The sequence below is a fragment of the Microchirus variegatus genome, assembly GCF_963457635.1.
Source record: "Microchirus variegatus genome assembly, chromosome: 21".
In the NCBI taxonomy this organism is placed as follows: domain Eukaryota; kingdom Metazoa; phylum Chordata; class Actinopteri; order Pleuronectiformes; family Soleidae; genus Microchirus; species Microchirus variegatus.
This window is the reverse complement of record NC_139822.1, coordinates 14,212,181-14,227,557: the sequence shown is the minus strand read 5'-3', so window position 1 is coordinate 14,227,557 and position 15,377 is coordinate 14,212,181. Positions and strand designations below refer to the sequence as shown.

The following is a 15,377-nucleotide window of genomic DNA, read 5'->3' as shown; positions in this document are numbered from 1 at the left end:
ACATGTCGTCTGAACAGCGCGATGACGGCAAAAACTCCAGTAAATTATTTTAAATGACCGACCCAAGAAGAGAAAAACAGACAAAATGACTCTCATGTGCAATAAAAAACAAAAAAAAGAACATTTAGAAGATCATTGGATCAATCACAAAATCTTCACAACAGCTTAAGAGCTGCCATTCAAAGGATTTATTCTTTTTTATTGCCAGTGACATTTCCAGCAAAACAGACTCTTCCTCAGACGAGTGATAAATACAGGGTCGCCATCTTAAATACCCACTGTCATATCATATATATCACAGCGGTTATCTATAATGAGGACATTTTAAGTGCATATTAGCTAAATATACACACATCCCATCATACATCGTAATATTTACCATGTGCATATGTGGAAATATACAGTTTTCACAATAATGCGTATTGTAATTTTCATTCATACTGTCAGAGGAGCTTACTATATACTAAATATATATGTGTATAAGTATATATACACACATATATACGCACATATACACACACAAATGTACAGACACACATATATACAAATATATGTACATGCACACACATATATACACTCGCATTTATATAAACACATATGCATACAAACACATAAACATGCATATACACACACAGACAGACATATACATATATATGCACACGCATATATACATATATGTACACACAAATATATATACATATGTACACACACACATATATACACATACAGATATATGTACACACACATATAAACAGATATATGTACACACACACATACACACATATATACAGTACATATATACACACACACATATATACATATATGTACACACATACATATAAGAACACACACATATACACACATACACACACACCTAAATATACACGTATGTTTATCTAATATGCAGTTATAATATCCTCCTTATTGATTCATGTTAGTTGATCACCAAAGTATTCATATTTAAGATAACACCTCTGTACTTATATAATAGTTTGAGGAAGATTGTGTCATACTTGAAAAATCTCAAGCAACACAACTCCTTTAAATGAAAAGTTCTCAGGTGTGCGGATCCCAACGTTCGGACCAAAAACTGCTTTGAATGTCCGATGCTATCCTAAATGCAAATATTTCCCTAAAGTATGCTTTTGAGTCATTTTCTCATTGAATAAAAACGGGCTCGTTATTCAAACGGCGCAAGAGATTCTGCCCTCCAGTAAACTTTAATGAGCTTTTGCAACAGCTGCTCACTTCTCCATTGGCTCGGCACAGGAAACATTGTGCCAGGGATTCCCCCCTCAGCTGTGCAGCAGAAGTGTCCCTTCCACCTCCTCTCCGCAGTCTGTCTGCTGTGAGGTCACTCTGTCTGCTGCAAATACCACTCTCACGGTCGCAGATGCTGCCGTCATGAGCGCAAACGCACAGGGAACTGTGTGCTGGACACACACACACACACACACACACACACACACAGGTCCCACCACGTGAGCTCTTTCTCGTGCTGAGTCAGAGAGGAGCAGTGCATGTCAACATGATCACCGTGACGTGTCTCCCCCTCTAAATGCTGTCTGACCTCACTGTAATAGCTGGTCACGACTAACATATGGTCTCCGGGTGCCTTAGCCCAGCACATTTATCCACAGCAGTGGACTTGACTGAAAAATATCAGCGGCTGCTTCCCTTGTTTTATTACCTTTGTGTTATCCTACTGCTGTGTACTATGACTATGATGTCCTGTGAGATATTGTTGACTGACCTGATACTTAGGACTGCTATTATTGCAGAAAGTCAAGTTCATGTACACTATAGACCTTTCAGAGCCCTGGGATTGAACCAACTTCTGGTTGCGGACCCAATTCCTTTCCTCTTGGTCATATATATATATATGTGTATGTATATGTATATGTATATGTATATGTATATGTATATGTATATGTATATGTATGTATATGATCTATACATACATGTGTATATGTATGTATATAATATATACACATATACACCTTTTACATATATATATATGTATATATATGTATGCATATATGTATATGTACATATATATTTGTGTATGTGTGTATATATGTTTATATATACACACATATATATATATACATATACATACACATATACATATACATCTGCGACCAGACCCATACATATATTTGTGTATATATGTATATGTACATATATATTTGTGTATATGTGTGTGTGTATATGTATATATACACATATATATACGTGTGTGTGTATGCACATATATATGTACATACACACACACATACACATATATATATATATATATATATATATATATATATATATATATATATATACACATATACATACATACATGCACATATACACATACATACATACACATATATACACACATGTATATGTATATATACATAAACATGCATATATTTCAACAGTGGGTTTTCAGCCACCGTTGACCCCCATCCTGACCTCTGATTGGCTCTTGAGTTGCTGAGCGTTCAGGTGTCAGTGCATGCATTGGCTTGCGTCTACACTTAGCGACTGCGGATCAAGAACCGATTTTGCAGCAGAAAAATCACAAAATGAGAGAGTGAATAATTGGGTTGCAAAATCATGTCGTGTAAAATGAGCTTGATTTTTTTGCGTTATATATTACAGAATTCCATGGACTAAAGAGCACCACGGTTAAAGCATAATAACAGTTAGTCCAAAATGAAATAAAAAGTCCCTACTTCATAGCAGGAGAGAGATCAATGCCAACACTGCCAGCCTGGCAGGCGGACGTGTGTGTTAGAAGAGCCTGACAGATTTGAGCACAGCGTCTCCCCTTTAATCAGCATGATGACATAAGAGGCAGACAGCGAGCCAGTCATTCAGTCAGTACAGAGTTTGATTAACCTAATCACCAGGCAGCTCAGACTCCGGGCTTCTGATTGGGGGTTTACAAACACTCCTTGTCATCGTTGTGTCATTAGCTCGCCGTTAGCCGCAGCCGCCTTGACGTGGAACAGCGACGTGCCGGGCCTAAACACAGCAATCTGGGGATTAGTCTGTTGTTACAGCAAAGCCTGGATGCCTCAGGCTCACAGTCGAAGGGAGGCGGAGGCGGAGGGGGGGAGAGAAAGTCCTGCATCACTATGCGAGCTCCACGTGGCCCGGGAGCAAACTGTGCATGGGCAACGCCACTACTGATTAGTGATGCAGATGATGAGAGGAAACATTCAGTCACTTTGGACACATGGGTGGTTTCCCGGACTCCAATTAAGCCAAGTCCCTGACTCAAGCAATGATTTGAATGGAGGGACTCCATTGAAAATAAGTTTTAGTCTCCAATTAGGTTTGGTTAATCTAGACCTGGGACTCGAGCCCAGAGACATCACAGAAAACTGGGTTGCATGCAACACAGCGAGTCTCTGCGATTGCTGCAAAAAAAAAAGACATTCGGAGATGATTCACTTTCTGTGAGTTTAATTTGAAATCAATTGGAATGATTGCACGGACTATATATAATATTAGATTTATGAGAGACAACAGTATTATGTGTCTAAGTGCTCTCCTGAGCTCCTTGACTCGAAGCCTGAGGAGTTGCCACACCCTTGTTTCCTTATGAGGAAAAGCCCACAGGGCCAGCTGAGTACTTTCCAAGAGTTGTTTCACGTCTGCAGAGGAAAGTGGCATGGACACTTGTCAGGAAACCGGCGTCGGGTTCCTACTCGAATCTGGTTGGATTTTGCGGTGAGTCAGATGGTGCTCGGGAGGCTGAAGCACTCTGAAGAAGGGGAAAGAAATGCAAATTCAATATTTTGGGGGCTCTTTGAAGTCCATTTTGCTGTTGAACGAGTGTGACAGAACCTGGGATGACCCCCGTTGAAAGAGTCCCTCGGCGGTGATGAAAGGAGTTGAAGAGGACAGACGATGATGACAGTAGTTGAGAAGGTGAAAAATCATACACTGTGTGTGTGTGTGTGTGTCTGTCAACACAATGATATCCATGAGTGTGTAGACACAAATTTGCATATGATTACATATTGCAGCATTTGACCAAAGGAGTCCAAACGCTGACTTGCGTTTCTCTTCCCGTCAGTCATCTCATAGGTTACATACCTCACGGTGTGTTCCTGTCGCAGTAACAAGAACCTAGTCTCAAAAAAAAAATCAAAAAAAAAAACATGTGGCTTTTGTTGGAGGGAGGAATGAACAACAGCATTCCATGTGCGACCACATCAAAAGCCCCACTTGCCATGGGGCTAAATGAGGGCAGACTGTCCTGCTCGGCCCTCCTGACACGACTGCCGCTAATTAACCAGAGATCTAAAAAGTGACACTATCCCCGGCATCGCTCATCCTCACATCTTCACTCTTCACCGTTTTCATGGCAGGGCTTCCCCTCCAGTTCCAGCGAGTGAGAGGGGACAGCCACACAACAAGCACAAAGGGGCATTGTCTGCTGGTGAAAATGTGGTTTACAGGCTCCGCTATAATGGCTCGGCGGTTGCTGGAAGCAACGCACACTTCCTAATATTCAGCTCACATGCGATTTCATTTTTGAGCAAAGACTCGACTATCGGGGCTTTGCTTTTTGTGCGAGAGGGACGCCTCACAACTTCTTTTCTGAGCAGACGGGCTCCTTTACCCCCCTCTTTTCCTCTCTGGTGGCGCTACTATATTTGTGTGGGATCTGCAGCGATGGAAGAGGCTGCGTTTGCCAGTCAAATGTGTTCGGCGCTGTCAGACTGAACGGCTTCCAGCGCTTGCGATCTGTCTCCTCTCCTCGTCAGTGGGAGCCGTTTGATCTGACAGAGAGACTCCATTAGAGAGACACAGGGAAGTTCAACTGCTGGGAGGTTGGATGGCTTCAGCAGTCAGAGTTAGCAGCCCAGAGAGGGAAAAAAGGTTTGCACACACAGTCTGGTTGCAATCTTCGTGTCTGCGCCGTGTATCTATAAATGTCTCTGAGCATTACTTGTCCTTATTCTAGGTGTGCGGGGGTTACACGTGGCCGACTCATTTTGGTGGGGGTAAAAGGGTGACGACGCGGCGGGTAGTGATATCATAAATGTGCGTCTCTAGCTGAGGTAATGAGGAAGAGGGCGCGAGTATAGTTTGCCCTCATGGGGTGATGACCTCACAAATCTGCGCTTGGAGTCCAACAGAGCAGACGCTGGGGGTGTGAGGGTGATGAAATGCTATGATGAATATGCATCGACGCTTCAGCCAGAGACCGGCACGATAGTCTCCCTATATTTACTGGGGCTGTAGCTTCCACGAGTCAGGTTGAACGGCGGATAAATGGCGCTCGAGAATTAGTACGAGACTAATGTCATCACCTGCTCACAATGTGTGATAGCTGTTACAAAGGAGTAGTGATGTGGCTCGGATTAAAGTGTGTGTGTGTGTGTGTGTGTGTGTGTGTGTGTGTGTGTGTGTGTGTGTGTGTGTGTGTGTGTGCGGCAGCTGCGCTCTGGCAGGCTTTTGGCATCAGGACTGCGTGGCAGTTAAACTGTCATTAGGAGGAACGGTGCAATTTTTTTGGACAAGGTGAATTCAGCGCGACAGCTCCACAGGTGTAGGCGAGCGGATGCGCGTTCTTAAAGCAGCAGTTTTTGTTTTTGTTTCCATCCTGATGAGCAGTATTTTTTTTTTTTTTGCTGGACACATTTGGTAAAAGTCAGAGTGAGTCAGGATACTGAGTGTCTGTAGGGGGTGTGGGGATGGGGGGGGGGGGATGTGTGCTGTCACTTTGGCAACGCAACTGCACATATTGCAGCGATTACCACAGCGGAAAAATGTTTTTCTGCAACATGCAATTACTACAGATTACAGATTGCCGTCCTTGCATCAGAAGCTCTCGCCAGAAAGAGAGAAACACTGCGAGTGTGTGCGTGTGCGTGTGTGTGTGTGTGTGTGTGTGTGTGTGTGTGTGTGTGTGTGTGTGTGTGTGTGTGTGAGTGTTTTAGACAGTCGGGCTCAGAGACAAAGAAAGATGAGAAATGATTATAGCTCACACTAAAAACCACAACTGAAAAAAAATGGGGGAGTTGATGTATTTATGGGACTCATTTAGATTTTAAAAGTTATACTGACATTCAAGGGTAAATAAAGACCCTGGAAGAAAAAAAAAACATTTTTTCCTCTGTGAAATGAAGAAAAAGTAGAGGCGGCTACATTTTTTGGAGGCTTTTTGTCCGTCATCATTATCAATATTATGAAAAACAGACACTGACGGCCGTTGCACACATTGTGCACTTTTACATTTTACGGTCCAGGTTACAAATCACCCTGAATATCAAACAGCTTCCTTCAGGTCACACTAAACAATGTAGACCCAAAGTGGTGATCCGCAGCAAGGCAGGGCCCTATTTACAATCCCACCAGATCAAAACTCAACCCAAAGTGCTCCTATAATAGCACTGGGGCCTTTTGGTGAGCTTACCATCCAATGCTACTTTTAGTGGGTTTCCAAAGAATAAACAGGCCTGCGAACCACATCACAGGCTGCTGACTGTCATCGTTGGGTGAGTGTACCCGATGGATGATGTGAGGGCGGAGTGAGCGTGACAGTGGGGTTTATGTCGAGTTCCCCCCCCCCCTCCTCCCACCCCCACCCTCGATCTGCCTCGGGTGTGTGGGGTGTGGTGTTTACCATTGAACTGCCACTGAAAGGAAGGGGAGGGGAGGGGGGTGGGGGGATGACCACAATCAACCCCCAGTCGCAGAGGACTCATCATCAATGGGTCTCACCGTGCCTTTTATTGACTCCTGGGGTCACTGTTAACAAGACAGAGATGAGTCTACTTTTTTCTTAATGTATTGTATTAAACATTGAAACTATGTTTGTTTTAAGTGCAAATATAAAGTCCTACCCTTTGCACACCAGTCACTGTAGGAATATCACAGGTATGAAGCATAGTTAAATCACTATTTTACACTCTACCGTTCAAAAGTTTGGGGTCACTTAGAAATATCCTTATTTTTGAAGGAAAAGCACTGTTTTTTTTCAATGAATATAACATTAAATGAATCAGAAATACACTCTCTACATTGTTAATGTGGTAAACGACTATTCTAGCTGGTTTTTAATGGAATATGTACATAGGTGTATAGAGGCCAGTGCTCTAATGGTACATTGTGTTTGCTAATGGCGTTATAGAAGGCTATTGGATGATTAGAAAACCCTTGAAAACCCTTGTGAAATTAGCTGAAAACAGTTTTGCTGGTTCTTTGACGAAAGGGCAAAATGATTATTTTGAATAAAAGTCATTATTTCTAATCGTTTCAATGTCTCGGCTATATTTTCTATTCATTTCGCAACTCTTTGGATGAATAAAAGTGTGACTTTTAATGGAAAACACAAAAAAAATTGTGTAGGTGACCCTAAACTTTTGAACGGTAGTGTAATGGATGGTGAATTCAACAAGAATACTGCTTCATAAACCTACTCTTTCTGCATAAACACTGTCACGACGTGCCATAAACTGTTTTTTATTAATACTTAATACTGACACATCAATACACAGCAAGTATTTACAGCTTTTGTCACGTGAAGTCATAAGAACTCTCCCTGCACCAATCATTTGTGACAACCCCCTTAAATGTGATCATTTAATACATACAAAGGACTGCAATGACTGCTGGGAATTCCCCCTTATACATAGGCTTCGCGCCACTATAGCTTACTACCAATTTCAAAGCATCGAGCTATGAATCATGGCGTGCACTCGTAGATGTTGTTGTAGATTAGAGAATCACAACGCTAGAAAAGGTCGGAGGACGGCGACGACAACAACAACACAGTTAGACGATTTGGGTGATGTTTGTGTGTTCAAAAATGATGTTGTGTTGCTGTGTCTGCTGGGATTTTAGGTCACGACTAACGGAAGCTAGAGTGAACTTTAGGTTAAGGAATTAACCCTGGTTCTCTGAAACACAAGTGAGGGTCGTGACCTATATCTACAGGGACAAATGTTGAAAGAAAACGGATGGAATACGAACCCGGAAGTCCATCATCTGTGGCGTTACGTACTGAATCTTTAACGATAATTCCATCGACTTATCGTATGTTTTCATCGCGCTGTACCACAACCAAACTCCATCCCATTTACGTATTAAGTGAACGCCGTCTTTAAGACGTCCATTTACATTCAGCAGACGGAAATAAAAACAGAGTTGGACTCGTTCCCCCAGCAGCCATTATGGAGCGCAATTGATTCAGAGGGCTTTAATAAGCCCTTGGCTCCGCTCTGCACCTTTTATCAAGAGTATTAAAGATGCATGAAATGAATGTGCTCGTCGTCTTCTCTGCACGGTGACGGCTGCTTCTCCAGAGCTCATCACGCTCACACAGTAATTAGCTGATGGGTTTTGGAAATGTCACCATCCTCTTCATCACTTTTAGGACGCCGTGTACTCTAAACGCCTTCAAGGATCTTGAGTTATATATATGTATGTATGTATGTATGAGCTATGAGAGAAAAACTGTTGAGGTAAACCATTAAGAATTTGGAAAAAAAATAAAGTGCACAAATGAATTTGAAGTCATCGCAGACAATGTATGTGATCAACGTGTTTCCTATTTTCTTGTCTGAACATCAAAATGGACAAAAATGACCACCGATTGTGATGTGCTGACACGTTATGTAATCAAAATTTGCGAGCGAATCAGCCATCAGAGCCCGACAACCCAAACAGTCTGTACCCACTCACTGTTGTTTAAAAGTTTCTCCATACACTCGTGTATATAAACACGCTAGAATATGACTTTTTTTTTTTTATCCCTTTGAGGGGACGGGGCACAAAACGGCTTTGGTGACTTACATCATGCTTGGGAAGTCTAATCACAGACACTCTTGTCATATCAAGCAGGGGGAAGAAAAAAAAAGTCCACTTCATAGTGAGCTGTGCAAAAAAAAAAAGGGAGGGAACAGTAAACAAGCCTGGCGTTCCACAGCCACCACAGAATTCATCATTCATACAAAAAAATACCCCAAGCCCCAAAGTAGAGCTAATTTAATCCAAGAGGAATAAAAACTCCATTTCATAGAAGTCGTCCATTCAGAACACTCATATTTCCACCGAGCTGAAACCCCCGGCTGAAACTCGAGCAGACACTTTTCGGAAGGAATGCATTCGGTGGATTGAGGGCCCGAGCTCGCCCTGTAATTTGTGAATGTACAGAAATGTGCGATGGCCACAGCTCCTCTAAAGATAGACATCTTTGTCTTATGTCATCGCTGAGCCTAAAACTATTTCTAATTGCCCCCATAGCCCCCTTCTTTTTTTTTTTTTATTCTAAATGAATAGCTACCCATCTGAGGGCTTATGTGTACATGTCTGAAAATAGCCCGGGAGTTTACATAGGCTAATAGATCATATTCGGTGAAAAAAAAAAAAAAGTTTAAAGAGGTGTCCATGTATCTGAGACTGTCTTCAAAGTGACTTTAAAGTGGCACTGGAAGCAGAGTGGGTGGCACTTTAGACTCAGGTGTACGTTTACAGACCCCCAAAGGCTTCCACTGGTTAATGGGGATCATACTGCGTCTTCACAGTGTGACTCATTTACACATGACACCCACAGTAAACCAGGGTTCATGGTGACGAAGGGACGACTCCATCTTCACCTTATGAATTTAGGATTCATGTCACGACGGCCAATCTTTTAATCACTTGTTTTCACAAGAGTGCACAACAATGTTGATTCCTTGATTTACATCTGAAGGATCCACTTTCATTTCATTTCTTTAAAGCAGCATCCAGTATGTTGAGGCCTATTTGAGGTGGGTCCATGGTTTCACATATCCTGCACGAGTTCTTGTCTTGATTTCAGGTCTCAGCCCATCCCCGGATCATTAAAAATCGTTCAGGGGCACGGGCGGGCTCCGTCCTCGACGGCTGTGCGGCTGAAACTGTAGAAAGTGCATGTTGAAATGTGGAGGTCTAAATGTGACAGGCGCCCGGAGCGCACATTACAGCTGAGCGGGGGGTTATATAGCTGGAGCATGTGGTCACTTATATTAATAATGAACCAGGGCAGGACGACTAAAATATCACTGGCATTGTCATTGTCCCAGTCGAGCTTTACTCAAAATAGAGGATGCATGATAGGTGATCTGATCATTTTAGTTTGCATTTTATAGCTGCTGCTCCATGTGATCTGACTGTGAAATAAGATAAAAACATAATAAAAAAATGAGGTAAGGTTAGGAATTTTTCAAAAATAGTCTGTTTCTTTAATATAATTTCTACTGAGGAAGGAATTAAATAAGCTTATAATATAAAGAGAAGAAAATTTGATTAATTAGCAAATTAATAGCACATAATATTAAGTGTTTTTTCCCCTGCTCTAATGAAAAGGGTTGGTGCGTGCTGCTGATAATGTGATTTCTGTGGCCTGGTTTTTTCTCCCACATGGATGAGGATATTACGATAAAAGAAATCTAATTGTGGTTATCTTATAATTATCATGATTAAATGTCAGATTAAGTTAAATAAAGTCTTTTTTTAATATGTTTTAAGTCTTTTAAGTCCATCAAACACGTGTTAAAAACTAAAATATGAGGAAAAACATTCATGGCAATTATGTTTAAACATAATATCTGCATATACTGATAATGAAGGAAATTATATCAGGACATTGTTATTGCATTATTGTCCAGCCCTTATCCACTTTATTTAAGCTACTGTTAAATAAACCTATATAATTCCTAATTTTTGCACATTAAAATGACCACTTTAACTTTCTGCATCTTTCCTCTGTATGACTTGGATCATTCACTGCGTTATTGGGGAGGAGGGGAGGAGGGGGGGGGAGTGGGTTAAGGGGAAAATCTGAATCCACTCGGATGAATCCGTGCTCTCCACTTAACTGCACTTGATTTATTCCCGTGCAAGTAAACAACTTAAAAACCGCCGCACACTCGCGCGCGCGGAAATAAAACGCTTTATCCTGTTATTAAGATGAAAGGTCGATTGATTGGATGCATCTTTGGAGCGCGCGCCAACGAAATTCCACATGACTTGTTCAATATTGCCCCTTTTTTTATTGTCCATTTCCTGTTTACATACGTGATGGCGAGTCGGTAATAACTCCTGCCTGCTGTTTTAATCGTTTAATGCATTTTTAATTCAGGAATTCAATAAAATAAAATAAAAATAAAATATTCCATCCACCTGTCAAATCGGTGCTAATACTAATACAATTAATTAACGCGTTAAGAGTCAAAATAATTATTTTTTTAATGTTGTGCTCAGAGATATAAACGTAAACTCACGTGCATCACGCAGCTCCAATGAGTTATTATTAACGAATAACTGATTTTATTATAATGACATTTCTCAATTAGGTTGATAATGATTTTTTAATCATTAATATTTATTTTAATCAACAACAAAAAAGAGACAGAAATGTCTCCGGCTCTTCTGTCTGCGCCTTCTTCTCTGACTTTTGGAACAAAGTGGAAACAGATTCACAGCTCGAGCTGCAGATGAAAGTTTCCTGCTCAGTGAAGAGGTGAAGCGTGTGTCTGACAGCGATTGAAAAGGCAAATGCGCCAACTAGTGTCAGAAAGGCGCACGGCGGAGGTTTATCTTAGTTTTTTTTTTTTTTTTTTTTTTTTCTTAACAGGGTGTGCCGTCGTCATTTGACGTATCCAAGGCTCCTGGTGAGTTCAGCCTCAGGCACACGCGCTTATTATTAATCAGCTGCGTCGTTTGATGTGTACTTTAATTTTCCTATCCAACCAATTTCAGTCAATTAAATTGATAGTCATCTGTTTTATAAAGTTATAATTTCCCTTTATGAAAAAAATAAAATAATAATAATAATCATTTACCTACTGAGGCGCCAGATGAAATAACTTTTAGAAAAAAAATTAATTAATGAGAGCGCAACCACAGGCCTGTGCAGTTTAAATCAACTATTAAAACAGATTAGAGACAGAGCAGTGCAGGTGCACACGTTATCACTTCCTTTAACAATTATAATCCATATGTTGCTCAATTACTATTCGATTTTTGTTTGTTTTTTTAAACTCAATTAAAAGTGATGAATGTCTTAATCCCCTGTCTTATTGGCAATAATGTAAAATCAACTAATGGACACATGATATTATTTGTGCGGTTGTGTGAAACTCCTGCAAAAAAACACACTTTTTTTAAATCGTGTAAGGTTTCTTATATTAAAACACGAGCGCGAGGACAGAGAGATACAGATATGCATCAATAATTCAGCTTATGTGTGTGTGTGTGTATGAGAGAGAGAGAGAGAGAAAGAGAGAGAGAGAAAGAGAGAGAGGGGGAGAGTGTGATTGGTTTGCTCCAAGCCCAGCCCTGCTCGCTCATTGGTGGAAATCACCTCCACACTCCCAACCCACTAAACACTAAAATGACTGGGGTAAAATAATACCGCCGCACTCTGCTCTGCGTTCAGCCTCGCGGTTCCTTCTTTGCGCCACATATTCCCTGCGACAAAAAAAGGATAACTTTTTTTTTGGGTTTGTTTTTTAAAGAAAAAGGGGGAAATCCAGCGGGAAAGAACGGGACACTTATCCCACAATAACTCTGTTTTTCTGGGGGGGAAAAAATCCAACGAGGATAAAGTTGCAAGAACTTCTTTTCAACAACAGATGCTGAACTTCAACTTCACTTAGATATTTTTGAGATACTTAGGTGTTTTTTTAATATATTACAGCGGTTTGGTGAGATCTCAAGGAGAGTTTGGCAACAGTTATTTAGTTGCGATCACCTTTTTACGCACACAAAGTTTAGCAGTTTAGTAAATTTGCGCACCACGTCTGGATTATCCGACCAGTATTTGTGAGATTTGGTGACTTAATTTCATAGATTGAATAGTGAAAGCTCGCGCTGTTGATGTTTTCAGCCACGCGGCTGGTTCAGTGTACAGAGCGCAGGCAGCTGCTGTGTTTGTGTTCAAGTCAGATCCTGATGTTCCTCAGCCTGACGCATCCCGAGCTTTAGCGCACAGTGAGAGGTTTTTCCTCCACCTTGTCTCTGTGCGCTCTCGCCTCCATCCTCTGCGCTCACACGCTGGACTCCTGAGACCATCCGCGTCCGGAGGAGGAGGAGAAGAAAGAAAACGATATAAAAGAAACTATTTTCCTCCCAGAGTGTCCTTCCTGCTCTCATCATACAACCCCAAGTCAGGTGGCACTGACCCAAGCTGTTGTGATGCATATTCCCGTAGAGCCGCCCACCACCAGACGGTTCACGCCGCCCTCCACGTCCTTCCCCTGCAGTAAACTCGGAGACGGCAACGGGGCCATGGCCACCCCGGGGCCCCTCAGGACGAGACAGGACACCAGGAACGTGGTGGACGTCCTGGCGGACCACGCCGGCGAGCTGGTCCGCACCGACAGCCCGAACTTCCTTTGCTCCGTGCTGCCGTCTCACTGGAGGTGCAACAAGACGCTGCCCGTGGCTTTCAAGGCAAGACACATGGCTTCTAATTATCACTCGTTGTATTTCCATTATAATGACACACACTGTGGTTTTATTATTAATATTATTATTATGAGAAATGCACGAGAAATTACTTCCTTGGCATTTAATTATAAAAAAGTATGATATAAAAAATGATTAGAGCTTTTTGGTTCACATTGACTTATGACACATGGACTTATTAAAAGTTAGTTATGCTTTGCTGTTATACCTGATAGAGCAGGGGAAACAAGGCATACAAGAGTTGTGATTTATTTTATTATATTTGCGAAGCTGAATCTATAGATATATATATTTTAATGGTTCATTAAATTATGGTTATGGTTCAATATTTATTTGGCCTTAAAGGAAATGAATGTGAGACACATACGTTTATATAAAAAAATGAACATTTTGGGATGTGTCTGCTCATATGAATTAACGTTCACCTCACTGTTGACATTGCGGTGGCAATTTGACGATTAGTGTTTAATTTAAAAGGAGCCGGATGCGGTTTTTTTTTTACGCGCGCTCATGTGTACATTTTGGTTTGGTGACCCCGGGCGACCTGCGCCTCGCCTCTCTCTCTGCCTTTTTACGCATGCAGGTCGTGGCTCTCGGCGACGTTCCCGACGGGACTCTGGTCACGGTGATGGCCGGCAACGACGAGAACTACTCGGCCGAGCTGAGGAACGCCTCGGCCGTGATGAAGAACCAGGTGGCCCGATTCAACGACCTGCGCTTCGTGGGCAGGAGCGGACGAGGTGAATACACACACACACACACACACACACACACACACACACACACACACACACGCAGACATGAAGTGGCACGCGCGCAGGCACAAAATAAGACAAAGACAAGGTGTCTGCAATTTGCAGCAACATTTGGAGACGCGCCTATAATAATAATAATCATAATAATAGATCCTATTTCTGGGTCTAGGGCTGACAGTGTGTTATTATCGTAATGACTGGCAATGTTTTAATGAAAGTTAAATATGTTAAACACGGCTATGTGGAGCGTGGACACAGCGCTGTCCGTTACGCACAGTGAAGCAGCAGCAGCAGCAGCTTTGAAATGCATTTCTGTCAGTGATGGCCTCTTTTTTTTTCCTGTTCCGCATTACTGAGATAAAAACCGCAAAATGTGGGATCGTTTAGGTGTGGGTACGGCGGGTGCCCACACTTTTTTGCCAACTGACGTCCACGGGTGTCATCCGAAACATGTGGCCTGCGTCACGACGTGACACTATGACTATTAAAGGTTTTTTTTCCCAATAATCCAAGGGATTATACAACACTTTTATAAATATAATGGTGCAAAAAGGCACAATCTAATAGTTCATAAGTGTTAAAACAACGCATTATATTGGCATAAATGAGTAATAATGGCGCATTGTCAGGCCTGTTTGCAGGTGGATGCACGGCCCTGCTGCTTCATTAATTTTTCAAACATAGATAACACAATGAACTGAATAAAATCGGATTATAAATGAACATCACCACCATCTGGAGGAGGCATTTCTGTCATTCCCCTCAGAGCCTTTTATATTTCCTTTTAATGTGAACATGTCTGTGGTTTGATGGATGAGGAAAAAAAGGGTTTTGTCTACGAATTAAAAAAATAAATAAAAAAGGGGAGAATTGCCAGTACCTTTTATTTCTGTAGTCAATTATCCCACCCTAGGATTCTTCTTTTTTCCCATTCTTCCCACGCAGTCTCTTTTTAACAAGAGATGCCTTTCTCAGAGCATCGCAGCCGCTGCACGATGCAAAAACCCCTCCTCACCTCCCTCCATCTCCCCCCCTTGCACGGACTTTGATGCAGATGGGAGCAAGATCTTGTCTTGTTGAACAATAAACTATGGCTGTAAGGCCTTTTTTTTCCGAGCAAATCTGGAACACATTCGCTCAATAATCTAAATCATATCCGCAGTCAGGCCCATC

The 15,377-nt window shown here is 41.8% G+C and overlaps 1 protein-coding gene across 1 annotated transcript in view; it reads left to right on the top strand.

Annotated features, from left to right (window-relative positions):
* runx3 (RUNX family transcription factor 3) overlaps positions 1-15,377 on the top strand; it is a gene marked incomplete at its 5' end in the record, with an annotated part of 50,520 nt that overhangs the window by 7,423 nt on the left and 27,720 nt on the right. The window contains 2 exons of the mRNA XM_083907547.1: positions 13,193-13,434; positions 14,033-14,189. Coding sequence (XP_083763673.1) covers positions 13,193-13,434; positions 14,033-14,189 — 399 coding nt within the window. The remainder of the gene's footprint in view (positions 1-13,192; positions 13,435-14,032; positions 14,190-15,377) is intronic.